The following is a 14814-nucleotide window of genomic DNA, read 5'->3' on the forward strand; positions in this document are numbered from 1 at the left end:
GCAAATACCTGCTCTGCTAGAGTTAATAACTCTGCTACACTATAGTTGTGTGACACTTATTGAGGGCCACACCACAGATATTAAACTTCTTGTTCATTGAATATACGCAGTGGGTCCTTCCCTTTGCAAAAAAGGAAAAGAAATTGTATTTGGCCTGCCTGTGTCAGTCCTAAGGTCTCCGTGTACGTGTGTGCTGCGTGGACAAAGTACAAAAATCAGACGCAACCAGCTACGGTTTACTGCAGGCTTGCGCCATTGTCTTTCCTGACTGGCAAATACCTGCTCTGCTAGAGTTAATAACTCTGCTACACTATAGTTGTGTGACACTTTTTGAGGGCCACACCACAGATATTAAACTTCTTGTTCATTGAATATACGCAGTGGGTCCTTCCCTTTGCAAAAAAGTAAAAGAAATTGTATTTGGCCTGCCTGTGTCAGTCCTAAGGTCTCCGTGTACATGTGTGCTGCGTGGACAACGTACAAAAATCAGACGCAACCAGCTACGGTTGAGTGCAGCCTTGCGCCAATTTCTTTCCTGCCTGGGAAATCAAATCACTGGTAATACAGCATGCTGAGGGGTAGGGGTAGGCCTAGAGGATGTGGACGCGGCCGAGGACGCGGAGGGCCAAGTGAGGGTGTGGGCACAGGCCGAGCCAGTGCGGTGGCCAGGGGTAGAGGCAGGGCCAGACCGAATAATCCACCAACTGTTTCCCAAAGCGCCCCCTCGCGCCATGCCACCCTGCACAGGTCAAGGTGCTCTACGGTGTGGCAGTTTTTCACAGAGACGCCTGACGACCGACGAACAGTGGTGTGCAACATTTGTCGCGCCAAGATCAGCTGGGGAGGCACCACCAACAGCATGCGCAGGCATATGATGGCCAAGCACCCCACAAGGTGGGACGATGCCCGTTCACCGCCTCCGGTTTGCACCACTGCCTCTCCCCCTGTGCCCCAACCTGCCACTGAGATCCAACCCCCCTCTGAGGACACAGGCACTACTGTCTCCTGGCCTGCACCCACACCATCACCTCCGCTGTCCTCGGCCCCATCCAGCAATGGCTCTCAGCGCAGCGTCCAGACGTCGCTAGTGCCACAGTTTGAGCGCAAGCGCAAGTACGACGCCACGCACCCGCACGCTCAAGCGTTAAACGTGCACATTGCAAAATTGATGAGCCTACAGATGCTGCCGTATAGGCTTGTGGAAACGGAGGCTTTCAAAAGCATGATGGCGGCGGCTGCCCCGCGCTACTCGGTTCCCAGTCGCCACTACTTTTCCCGATGTGCCGTCCCAGCCCTGCACGACCACGTCTCCCGCAACATTGTACGCGCCCTCACCAACGCGGTTACTAGCAAGGTCCACTTAACAACGGACACGTGGACAAGCACAGGCGGGCAGGGCCACTATATCTCCCTGACGGCACATTGGGTGAATTTAGTGGAGGCTGGGACAGAGTCAGAGCCTGGGACCGCTCACGTCCTACCCACCCCCAGAATTGCGGGCCACAGCTCGGTGGTGGTATCTGCGGCGGTGTATGCTTCCTCCACTAAAGCACCTTTCTCCTCCTCCTCCTCCAACGCAACCTCTGTCTCGCAATCAAGATGTGTCAGCAGTACGTCGCCAGCAGTCGGTGTCACGCGGCGTGGCAGCACAGCGGTGGGCAAGCGTCAGCAGGCCGTGCTGAAACTACTCAGCTTAGGAGAGAAGAGGCACACGGCCCACGAACTGCTGCAGGGTCTGACAGAGCAGACCGACCGCTGGCTTGCGCCGCTGAGCCTCCAACCGGGCATGGTCGTGTGTGACAACGGCCGTAAGCTGGTGGCGGCTCTGCAGCTCGGCAGCCTCACGCACGTGCCATGCCTGGCCCATGTCTTTAATTTGGTGGTTCAGCGCTTTCTGAAAAGCTACCCCCACTTGTCATACCTGCTCGGAAAGGTGCGCCAGCTCTGCGCACATTTCCGCAAATCCCACACGCACGCTGCCACCCTGCGGACACTGCAACATAGGTTTAATCTGCCAGTGCACCGACTGCTGTGCGACGTGCCCACACAGTGGAACTCTACGCTCCACATGTTGGCCAGACTCTATGAGCAGCGTAGAGCTATAGTGGAATACCAACTCCAACTTGCGCGGCGCAGTGGGAGTCAGCCTCCTCAATTCTTTACAGAAGAGTGGCCCTGGTTGGCAGCCATCTGTCAGGTCCTTGGAACATTTGAGGAGTCTACCCAGGTGGTGAGCGGCGATGCTGCAATCATTAGCGTCACCATTCCTCTGCTATGCATCTTGAAAAGTTCCCTGCAAAGCATAAAGGCAGACGCTTTGCGCTCGGAAACAGAGCCGGGGGAAGACAGTATGTCGCTGGATAGTCAGAGCACCCGCCTGTCTATATCTCAGCGCATTGAGGAGGAGGAGGAGGAGCATGAGGAGGATGAGGAGGAGGGGGAAGAGACAGCTTGGCCCACTGCTGAGGGTACAGATGCTGCTGGGCTGTCATCCTTTCAGCGTGTATGGCCTGAGGAGGAGGAAGAGGAGGAGGAGGAGGATCCTGAAAGTGATCTTCCTAGTGAGGACAGCCATGTGTTGCGTACAGGTACTCTGGCACACATGGCAGACTTCATGTTAGGATGCCTTTCTCGTGACCCTCGCGTTACACGCATTCTGGCCACTACAGATTACTGGGTGTACACATTGCTCGACCCACGGTATAAGGAGAACTTTTCCACTCTGATTCCCGAAGAGGAAAGGGGTTCGAGAGTGATGCTATACCACAGGGCGCTGGTGGACAAACTGATGGTAAACTTCCCATCCGACAGCGCTAGTGGCAGAAGGCGCAGTTCCGAGGGCCAGGTAGCAGGGGAGGCGCAGAGATCAGGCAGCATGTACAGCGCAGGAGGGGAACATTCTCCAAGGCCTTTGCCAGCATTATGGCTCCCCAGCAAGACTGTGTCACCACTCCCCAGTCAAGGCTGAGTCGGCGGGAGCACTGTAAAAGGATGGTGAGGGAGTACGTAGCCGATCGCACGACCGTCCTCCGTGACGCCTCTGCCCCCTACAACTACTGGGTGTCGAAGCTGGACACGTGGCCTGAACTCGCGCTGTATGCCCTGGAGGTGCTTGCTTGTCCTGCGGCTAGCGTCTTGTCAGAGAGTGTGTTTAGTGTGGCTGGGGGAATCATCACGGATAAGCGTACCCACCTGTCAACCGACAGTGCCGACAGGCTTACACTCATCAAGATGAACAAAGCCTGGATTTCCCCAGACTTCTCTTCTCCACCAGCGGACAGCAGCGATACGTAAGCAATACGTAGGCTGCACCCGCGGATGGAAGCTACGTTCTCTCTCACCATCCAAAACGGGGACATTTCTGCTTCATCAATCTGTGTCTAATATTCCTCCTCCTCCTCCTGCTCCTCCTCCTGAAACCTCACGTAATCACGCTGAACGGGCAATTTTTCTTAGGGCCACAAGGCTCAGTCATATAATTTTTCTAAACAATTTTTATATGTTTCAATGCTCTTAAAAGCGTTGAAACTTTAACTTGAACCAATTTTTCGTTAAACTGGGCTGCCTCCAGGCCTAGTTACCACTTAAGCCACATTAACCAAAGCGATTAATGGGTTTCACCTGCCCTCTTAGTTGGCCATGGCCAATTTTTTGGATGTACATTAGTACTGTTGATACAGCAATTTTTGTGGGCCCTCGCCTACAGTGTAATCAAATGAATTTTTAGCCCACCTGCATTACAGCTGATGTTACATCCGCTGTGTTGGGCAATGCAATGGGATATTTTTATGTACCGCCGGTGGGTTCCAGGGAGCCTCCCATGCTGTAGGTGCACACGGAGTTTAACCTACATCTGTCCACTTCTAAAGAACCCCAGTCTGACTGGGGCATGCAGTGTGGGCCGAAGCCCACCTGTATTAAGCACGACATTACTACCTCAGCTGTGTTGGGCAATGCAATGGGATATTTCTATGTACCACCGGTGGCTTCCTGGCACCCACCCATGCTGTGGGTCCACAGGGAATTATAAATGCATCTGTTTCCACTTGTAAAGAACCCCAGTCTGACTGGGGCATGCAGTGTGGGCCGAAGCCCACCTGTATTAAGCACGACATTACTACCTCAGCTGTGTTGGGCAATGCAATGGGATATTTCTATGTACTGCCGGTGGCTTCCTGGCACCCACCCATGCTGTGGGTCCACACAGGGAATTATAAATGCATCTGTTTCCACTTGTAAAGAACCCCAGTCTGACTGGGGCATGCAGTGTGGGCCGAAGCCCACCTGCATTAAACATGACATTACTACCTCAGCTGTGATGGGCACTGCAATGGGATATTTTTATGTACCGCCGGTGGGTTCCAGGGAGCCACCCATGCTGTAGGTGCACACGGAGTTTAACCTACATCTGTCCACTTGTAAAGAACCCCAGTCTGACTGGGGCATGCAGTGTGGGCCGAAGCCCACCTGCATTAAACATGACATTACTACCTCAGCTGTGATGGGCAATGCAATGGGATATTTTTATGTTCCGCCGGTGGGTTCCAGGGAGCCACCCATGCTGTCGGTCCACAGGGACTTCACAATAGGGAGTTGTACCTGCCTGTGTCTATGAATTAAAAACCGCGGTCTGACTGGGGCATGCAGACACCTTGACAGAATGAATAGTGTGTGGCACATAGGTTCCCCATTGCTATGCCCACGTGTGCAGCTCCTGATGGCGGTGGCACAGGATTCTATTTCTCATTGCTTCTGTACAGCATTGTGGGCTATCGCCCCGCCCCTTTTAAAGAGGGTCGCTGCCTAGCCGTGCCAACCCTCTGCAGTGTGTGCCTGCGGTTCCTCCTCATGGCAGACGCACTTCTAAATTGACATGAGTGTGGCGTGGCATGAGGGCAGCTGAAGGCTGCGCAGGGACACTTTGGTGTGCGCTGTGGGGGGGGGGGGGGGGCGGTTGGGCAGCATGTAAGCCAGGAGAAGTGGCAGTGGAGTGTCATGCAGGCAGTGATTGTGCTTTGTTGGAGGTAGTGTGGTGCTTAGCTAAGGTATGCATTGCTAATGAGGGCTTTTCAGAAGTAAAAGTTTTTGGGAGGGGGGGGGGCCCACTCTTGCCGCTATTGTGGCTTAATAGTGGGACCTGTGAACTTGAGATGCAGCCCAACATGTAGCCCCTCGCCTGCCCAGTCCATTGCTGTGTCGTTCCCATCACTTTCTTGAATTGCCCAGATTTTCACACAAGGAAACCTTAGCGAGCATCGGCGAAATACAAAAATGCTCGGGTCGCCCATTGACTTCAATGGGGTTCGTTACTCGAAACGAACCCTCGAGCATCGCGAAAAGTTCGTCCCGAATAACGAGCACCCGAGCATTTTGGTGCTCGCTCATCTCTAGTCATCACTAGTTCACTGGCAGCAATCCGTCGCCCAATTAACTGACCATCTGGTCTGCTGCAGTGGGCTATACATCATTATCGGTGGTCAGGGAAGGAATTGTATTAGGCAGTCTTCACTCCTATTGAAATCAATGGGAGTGCTGCGTCTTATTACACTTCCAGTATCTCACTGCAATCAAATGATTGGCGGAGATCCCAAACAGCAGATTAAGTCAGACAATAGGTCACCACTTGTAAAAACCTGAATCTCTGGAAAAAAAATTTTCATGTTTCTACCATGTGGTTTAAAATAAATAAATGATGTTTTTATTACTGGATGAGTGCTGGATCCTACCTTGTACTGAGGAGAGACACAGTTAAGTGACATACAATGTACTCTTTCTTGTTAGATTATTTATAGCTGTAAATAACTTTACAAAGTATGACAATGGTGTAAGCGAAAGCACAAGAGAGCTAGTAACTATCAAGTTAAATGGAATACTTGGAAAAGGTATATTTCTAATAGGCATTGGATTGATTTAGAAAGACCAGTAAACGTGCTAACCTGTATTTGAGGGTGGAAAGTTGTGGCATAATAAAGAATTTCGAACATTTCTTGTATTCATTATATTTGTACTATACTTATTGGGACAAAATGCAGTTATTTTTGCCACAATGTGATACATGTAATACGTTTTAATTATAAGGAGTCTAGTCTGTGAAGGCAATATTTGTACTATTTGATTCCCCTGCGACTGTGATACTTGATATATGTAATGATTTAGGAAATAAAATAAAATGAATAAAAAATAGGTCATGGGTACTCCCCTTCCCTTGCAAGCTTTAGTAGTCCTACTAGCAAAGAAACACCAAAGACTTCAGCCGAAAAGGCTGGAGAAATATCTGTCTGTGATGATTTAGTGAATCCTGCACTGAGCAGGGGGTTGGACCCGATGACCCTGAAGGTCTCTTCCAACTCCACCATTCTATGATTCTATGAAATGGCTGAAAAAATATTGACAATAGGTCTTAGGCCTCATGTCCATGGGCAAATTCAGATTTAAAATCCACAGTGTTTTTCCTGCATGCGGATCCGCGCCCCATAGGGATGCATTAGACACCCGCAGGTAGTTAAATACCTGTGGATGTCATTTTTCCCTGCAGGCGCAGGTCCCGCGTGCAGCAAAAAATACGGACATGCTCCATTCAGGCGCAGGTCTCCCGCGGGGACGGCTGCCGCAGGCTTCTATTGACACCTATGGAAGCCGTCCGGATTGGCGGGAGACCCGCGCCTGAATTAAACTCACCTGCTCCGGACGGTACGGGTCTTCCCTTGTTCGCGGCTTGATCTTCTGTCCGTCGCGGCCGGATCTTCTTTCTTCGGGCCGGTGGATGTGCCCGGCGCATGCGCGCGGCACACAGCCGGCGTGCCAAGCACATCCGCCGGGCCGAAGAAAGAAGATCCGGCGCGACAGAGAGAAGATCAAGCCGCGAAGAAGGGAAGATCCGTAGCGTGCGGAGAGGTGAGTAAATTGTTATTTTCAGCCCTCATGTCTGTGGGGCAGGAGGGACCCGCTACGGATTCTCCATGGAGAATCCGTAGCGGGCCTGATTTTCCCCGTGGACATGAGGCCTTACTGTTCATGGACTGATTTAAAAATATGAACAACAGGAGTCAGTAGCAATACATAAAACTAAACCAAACTTATTGAACCAAAGTATTAATTGATTAGTACTGAAAGTACTTACTGAAATAAAAGCAGAACTATCTGTTTCACATCGAGATTCTTTAAAATACTATTAAGCTGAAAAAAATAAAAAATATTGAAATTAGTAGAAATATATTATTGATTTAAAAGTCTTTTTATTTAGCCATATAGGAAAAATAATATACATTACACTATATCTAGGAGTCATTTTAATAAATTTCTAACTTTGAAAACTTTCTTTATGGTGTGCAGTACTTGGGAAAATCGCAACAATCTTAAGGTCTATGACCACTTATATTCAGATGTGGAGCTTATAAGGCCTTTCTCATACAGGCCGTTTTTACCGCGATTCATGTGGCATCTTGAACCCTGCGTTGAACACGATATAACGCTCCCATTGAAATCAATAGGGCCTCGCAGACATACACTCAAACGTAGTGCTGGACGGCGCTTTCTAGTGCCGTGATTTTTGAGCGAAATCTGCTCTACGTTTGGCCATTTAGTGCACCTCATCATCAATCAGAATTATGGGATGCGCTAACTCATGCTCTCGGCCGCAGGGAGTTCTGGCCGAAAGCAAAAATGGATGGAAAGCACCACATTTGAAATTGTGGCGCTTTGCCGTGTTCATGAGTGTGGCCTTACACACATACTATGGCATGGGCTATGGCATGGACTTCCATTCATTCAGCAGGCTGAACTAGATGGACGTTGTCTTCATTCAGCCTAGCATACTATGTTACTATGTAAATGTTTTAGGCAGATGTGGAAATGCTGCAAAGTAAGGATACATTCAAAAATAAAAGTGTTAATAGTTTCTTTTGTCAATTAGCAAAATACAAAGTGAATGAACAAAAGAGAAATGTAAATCAAAATCAATATTTGGTGTGACCGCCCTTTGTCTTCAAAACAGCATCAATTCCATTAGGTACATTTGCACACAGTTTTTGAAGGAACTCAGCAGGGAGGTTGTTCCAAACATCTTGGGAGAACTAGCCATAGATCTTTTGTGGATGTAGACTTGCTTACATCCTTTTGTCTCTACATGAAATCCCAGACAGACTCGTTTTTAAGATCAGAGCTCTGTGGGGGCCATATAATCACTTCCAAGACTCCTTGTTCTTTTTTATGCTGCAGATCATTTTTAATGACTGATGCAGTATAACTAATTTACATCTTGTTGTGTTAAGTTATGGTGTTTTACTTGTGACATGAAACTGTCTTCCACAACCTCACCTTTTAGCAGACTTTTCGGTTTCTCACCCAGTTTTAAGCCTTCTACACAGCTATTTTTGTTTCAGTTAAGGACTATGTGTCAACCTACTTGTTAAAATTATGATCAATATCACCTGTTTGGTGTAATTGGTTAGTCATACATCTGACTATCATCTTAAAAAATCCTTGACTTTGTGCAAGTGTACCTAGAAAAATTGATCCGGTTTTAAAAAGAAAGGATAGTCATATCAAATATTGATTTGAATTAGGTTTCCTTTTTGTTCATTCACTTTGCATTTTGTTAATTGACACAAATAAACTATGGTATGAACACTTCTATTTTTGAAAACTTTTACACATTGCTGTAGCTGATGCAGATTTGCAGTGGATTTCATCCATGATTAGTATGGATTGCGTGTGGATTTAGCATCAAATACACAGCAAAATCCAAATTGTGAACAGGGTTGAAAAATTGTTGAAAAAATAGCACAGCATGTAGGTACAAACACATAGAATGTATCAATTAAAAAAATAGACTGACATGCCAAAATGTCTGGAGGGTTGTTAAGCCATACCGTCTGGATAGCCCCCCACAGCTCTGTAATATTTGTAGGTGCAGGATCTTGGGTGCAAATGGACCGCTCCCCCACATACCATAAATGCTCAGTTGGGCTCATGTCAGGCAAACATATAAGCCACACCATTCATAGTGACTCTCTAACACACCCCACACTAGTATGGAACCACCACCAGCCTGTAGAGTGTCTTGTTGATAACTGGGGTCAATGGCTTTCTGGGAGCTGTCCCACACATGAACCCTAATATCAGCCCAAAACAATTAGTAGTGTGACTCATCAGACCACACCAAATGTTACCATTTTTCTAGGGTCCAGTTAGCAACCTCACAAGCCGAGATGATGCACACTGTCAGTGGTTGTAATGTTAACAGAAGCACTCGGGTGGGTCTTCTGCTCCACATCCCATGAAAACTTAAAGGGGTTGTCCCGCGCCGAAACGGGTTTTTTTTTTTTTTCAACCCCCCCCCCCCCCGTTCGGCGCGAGACAACCCCGATGCAGGGACCTAAAGAAAGCTTACCGGAGTGCTTACCTTAATCCCCGCGCTCCGGTGACTTCTATACTTACCGGTGAAGATGGCCGCCGGGATCCTCTTCCTCCGTGGACCGCAGCTCTTCTGTGCGGTCCATTGCCGATTCCAGCCTCCTGATTGGCTGGAATCGGCACGTGACGGGGCGGAGCTAGACGGAGCTACACGGAGCCCCATAGAGAACAGGAGAAGACCCGGACTGCGCAAGCGCGGCTAATTTGGCCATCGGAGGGCGAAAATTAGTCGGCACCATGGAGACGAGGACGCCAGCAACGGAGCAGGTAAGTATAAAACTTTTTATAACTTCTGTATGGCTCATAATTAATGCACAATGTATATTACAAAGTGCATTATTATGGCCATACAGAAGTGTATAGACCCACTTGCTGCCGCGGGACAACCCCTTTAAGAATTCTGCATTGACCTGCCGGTTATGTGTGTGGGGCCTTTTGCAAATTGAATGTAGATGTGATTTCTGTCAGTTCCATGTCTTTTCTCACTTACAATTCTACCCAGATGCCACTGGCTATGAATGTTAAGCACCCATGGGTGGCCACTGTACTACTCACTTTGCCTGGAAATGCTTTCAATGACGGTTTCCCAGTATACATGTGACACTGTGAATTGAGGAGTGTTAAATGCCTGCACAACTTTGGAAATGGAATGTCCCATCCATCTGGCACCCACTATCATGCCTCATTCAAACTCCGATAATTCACATTGCCTTGCCACGAGCACACTGGACAGTGTTCAACCTCACAAGAAAACACTTTACAACTAATATAGGCATGGGTGTTCCCAAGCCATTACTTCATAATCAATTTACATTCTGCTATCCCATGACCTTTGGCATGTCAGTGTATAATGGCTACAACAGCTTTTCATTGAAAATAGCCACCATAACTTCTCCTAGTGATATCAGTTGATCAAAAGAGGTTTTAGCATTTGATATCAGGTGGCTTGCTGTAAAAACAAATTGTAGAGTTGGAATAACAGGAAAATATACTTGAATTATTTAAAAATATCCGATTATATAACCGTATACACTAAATGGCCATTTGATTAGTGACACTTATCACTAGCATGTAGATCATTTGACCTCCATTGGTCTTCAGAACTGCAGCAGTTCTGTTGAAGTCAAACCTTAGGTATCAAAGGACTCAGGTGATGCCAAGAAAATATTCCCCACATGATTACCAGCCTGTTGATAGCTGACAGTAACATTAAATTGATTCATGCTGTTTTTGCTAAATTCTGACTCTCCTATCAGCATGGTGCAATAGAAAACTGAATTTATCTGACTGCTGTCTTTCCATTGCTCGGTGATTCAATTTTTGCAGTCTTTTGACAACTAGAGTTTTGCCTTTCTGCTTCTCTTAGATATCAATGGCACTTGAACTGGTCATCTACAGTTATAGCCCATCTATGCTACGGAACCATGAGTTGTGCATTCGGACATGTAAGTTGTAGCACCAACATTGTATTTGGCTGCAATTTGCTTGACTGTGCACCACCTGTTCATCAGAATGATTCTTGACTTTCTCCTCTGATCCCTTTAGTCCACAAGTTGTTTTCATCCACATGATTCCTTTTCAATCACACCATTCTCTGCCAAACCCATAAGGTTGGCAGTTTTTTAAATATTGGCCTCAGTTAGCCTAACATTGATTGCTGTGAACATGACTCATTCGGAGGGACTTGGATTGCTGAATTTTGCCATTCTAATGTGGAGTCACATTGAAATGGAAAACTTTCTAACTTGATCTAGAGCTTTGAGGTCATGTGTCTAATTTCCATACAGGGAAGCTCTAATCGTAAAGTGGCAGGGGTCTGTAATACAGTGGTAATACAGTGTATATTGTGGAAAAACTTTACTTTATACACTCTACTGGTGCTCCAGTGTACATTTTGTACAACTAGTAAACAATTGTTCATCTTACCCCCTGTGTAATATTGCTCTCCAATTCCTTGAACCTTGCATTATTCCTGTCCTCTAATTCTGAACTATAAACTTGATTGATGAATCTTGGCTTCAGGGTAAATACATCAAAAAGTGGCTTAACATCTGGAAAAGCAATAATGTTATTTATCCCACATATACCTCATTTGGGTGTAGTAGTATATTTGCAATTTTTACACTGTAGTCAGCATTAGGTTATGATCTATTTCCTTGTGGACATTCAATTAAATTACATAGTTCACCTTTTTATTGTCTCTTTATGATAAAATCATAATCATTTTTATAGCTTTTGCAGAGAACCAATTTCTAATAATGCCAATATCTTTTTTTTTTTTAAACATGTATATTTAATTTCTTTACTACTTCTAGTAAAACTTGTTCTTCATGTACAGAGTGATGATCATAATTAAACTAGACGTGCTCAGAGGTCTCTAGCAAAATGTTAGTGTGTATACTCAGTGGAGTATGGAGTTTAAACATTACCTACAAATGTTGGCACCAGAGGAATATGTAGTTTTTGCCCTGGAGGCCTCTGAACACTTCTAGTTTACTTAAGATCTCTCTGTACTTAAAAAGTATACAAAGCCTGTTGAATCAGACAGCCTTGGAAATGTTTTCCACCTAGAGAAAAACACAATGTTCTCGGTGTAGCCAAAACAATCAAATGTGGCTAAAACTGTGTTAATTATAATAACTCATCAATGACAGGTCAGTAATGGGCCAATAAGCATGTACTTGCTAACCAAAATCCTGCCTAAAAGCCCCCTCCGTAGGCTAAGAAGCAGATTCTCTTGCAACCTCTTGGCAACAAGTCTCTGGGTCTGTATTCTTTACTGCTTACTTTTTTTCTCTCTTTAATACTCTTATTGGTAACACACACTTATTCTAAATTTTAGTGTTTTAATTATTTGCTATGAGACAAGAGACTTTTGTTAGAAAAATTTCCTTATCACATTTTTTAGGTACTTTTATATTGAAGTGAAGGACCCTTTAGAGTTAGATTGTGTCTGAATCACTCCATAGGTTGGAGCTCAATGACGGCTCTGACCAATTAGATTCAGGATAGTATATCATGTGATGTGATTAACTGCCTAACAAAAATTAAAACAAGGGTTTAATAAGGATATAATACACACATTTTCATCAACAAATGTCTTATTAACATACCCAGATAAAATCTGGGACAGCTGCAATGTAATTCACTGAGAGAAATCCCTGTAATATAGAATAGAACTGCATACATGTATCATATAACTAGTAATTATTATGCAGATTTTATCTATTTTATATATGAAATTGTACATTGTTTAACACTTGCTTTGTGAGTGCAATATATAGTGTATTTTGTGTGCATTTAAAGGGTGAGGGCATAATCACAATGTAGCATAAAGAGCATATTAACCCTTTCCCCTTTATATAATTTCTGGGCCTTCTGGTAGAAATAAAAGAGTAATATTGACCATTATGCCTTATTTAAGCACTATAATATATTATCATATAACATATTTACAGGATTATCTAATACGCCTATTAAATGGAGATAATTCATTTTCTACTAGTGTAATTGTGTGGGCCCCCCATATAGGTAAGGCCAACAGGTGGCAAGCAAGAGTGGACTTCCTTTTGAATTCATTAGCCTGAGCCCTTACTATAGTACTAGCACTAACTGAAATGATATACATTGTGTAGTTATCCCAATAGATTTTAGCTATGCATGAGCTTTTAGTTCATGTACTGTAGAGTGCCATTATTATTATGGTGTGTTAAATGTTTATCCCAGTACCAAGTGGTAAGCTGGACAACGGTCAAGGCTGAGCGACCAAAGCAATGCAGAAATGACACCTGTGTGTTGTGTGTCCGCGTCTAGGAACTTCCCGACAACGTGATATTAATATGCTTGTGTTTAGATGTAAAGTTCCTATACTTTGTGCAGTGTCTGTGGTCCAACCCCAGTGGTAGAAGGGAGGACAGGTACAATAAGTACCCCTCCATCCTCCACAGGTGTCTCACCTCCTCACGAGGTTAGTGATTGTCTCAGTGTATGTATGGTGAATGTTGGGAGTGTTTGGGATGGAGAGGTCTATGATGGATGTGGTTGTGTCATGTTTGTCAGTGAGTGTGATGTCTGTTGTGGTGATTGTTTTGTCTCTGTCGTAGTACAATTTGTGCGTGTTGTATTCTAGGACTGTCTGTGGAGTGTATTAGTATGGCATGCGAGTGTCTGATAGTTTGTTCTTGTCTATGAGCTCTTGGTGGATTATATTTGCTATCTCATTATGTCTGTGTAAATAATCTGTCTGTGCCAATAATTTACAACTGGAGGTGAGGCGTTGTATTGTTTCTGCCACCATGTGGCATTTTCTGCACATGTCATCAGTAAGTGTGGTGTCTTTAGGATGTGTTTGCTATGTTTATAATAATAATAATCTTTATTTGTATAGCACCAACATATTCCGCAGCGCTTATAAAGACAGTGGGAATACAGAAAGCAAAAGTACAAAAATTACAGAACCACTGTTACTTAGTAATCAGTTGATGGAAACAATAGGGGTGAGGGCCCTGCTCCAAGAAGTTTACATACTACAAGTAATGGGGTGATACAGAAGGTAAAGGGGCTGGAGATGTGCACGGTATGGCGGGGTGGAGAGTGAGGGATGCTGTACACATAGACAATGGTCCGACATTTAGCCGAATGATGGCAGAATTGGTATTACTGCAGGGGCAGTTGATGGTGGCTAGCAGGGATTGCAGTCAATAAGTCAGGGAGCATGTTATCAGGCGGCGTACAGAGGGGTTTGTTTAGGGAATGTGGTATGCCTCCCTAAAGAGGTGCATTTTTAGAGCACGCCTGAAGTTCTGCGAGTCCTGGATTGCCCGAATAGCCTTTGGTAGTGCGTTCCAGAGGACAGGTGCTGCTCTGGAGATGTTTTGGAGGCGGGAATGAGAAGTTCAAATTAGAGGGGCACGCCAATCAGAGGCAGCCCTCACTCACCCATTCATGAATTCATGAATGGGTGTGAGTGAGGGATGCCTCTGATTGGTCAGGCTGTGACCAATCAGAGGCATCTCATTCAGCAGGCGGGGATTTTAAATCCCCGGCTGCTGAATACTACTCACAGCTGTTTAGAGCAGTTCAGGAGAACTGCAGCCTGCCGCGCTGAACTCCGTCTGCCGGGACCAGGTAAGTATATATATATTTTTTATTTTTACACATTTCTGGATGAATTGCAGGGAAGGGCTTATATATTTAACCCCTTCCCGACAATTCATCCCGTGATCGCCGGCAGTCCATTGCTTTCAATGGAGTCGGCTCTATTGCCGGCTCCATTGAATTCAATGGTCAGTGCTCGTTTAATCGAGACGAGTACCGCGTGGTGCTCGTCTCGAGTAATGAGCATCTCGAGCACCCTAATACTCGAACGAGCATCAAGCTCGGACGAGTATGCTCGCTCAT

At 45.6% G+C, this 14814-nt stretch overlaps 1 protein-coding gene across 1 annotated transcript in view; it reads right to left on the minus strand.

Annotated features, from left to right (window-relative positions):
• The window catches only part of LOC136612240 (uncharacterized), an 81560-nt gene that overhangs the window by 18469 nt on the left and 48277 nt on the right, over positions 1 to 14814 (minus strand). The window contains exons 15-16 of the mRNA XM_066592453.1: positions 11341 to 11465; positions 7121 to 7176 (exon numbers count right to left, since the gene is read on the minus strand). Coding sequence (XP_066448550.1) covers positions 7121 to 7176; positions 11341 to 11465 — 181 coding nt within the window. The remainder of the gene's footprint in view (positions 1 to 7120; positions 7177 to 11340; positions 11466 to 14814) is intronic.

The sequence above is a fragment of the Eleutherodactylus coqui genome, chromosome 2 (assembly GCF_035609145.1).
Source record: "Eleutherodactylus coqui strain aEleCoq1 chromosome 2, aEleCoq1.hap1, whole genome shotgun sequence".
Classification (NCBI taxonomy): Eukaryota; Metazoa; Chordata; class Amphibia; order Anura; family Eleutherodactylidae; genus Eleutherodactylus; species Eleutherodactylus coqui.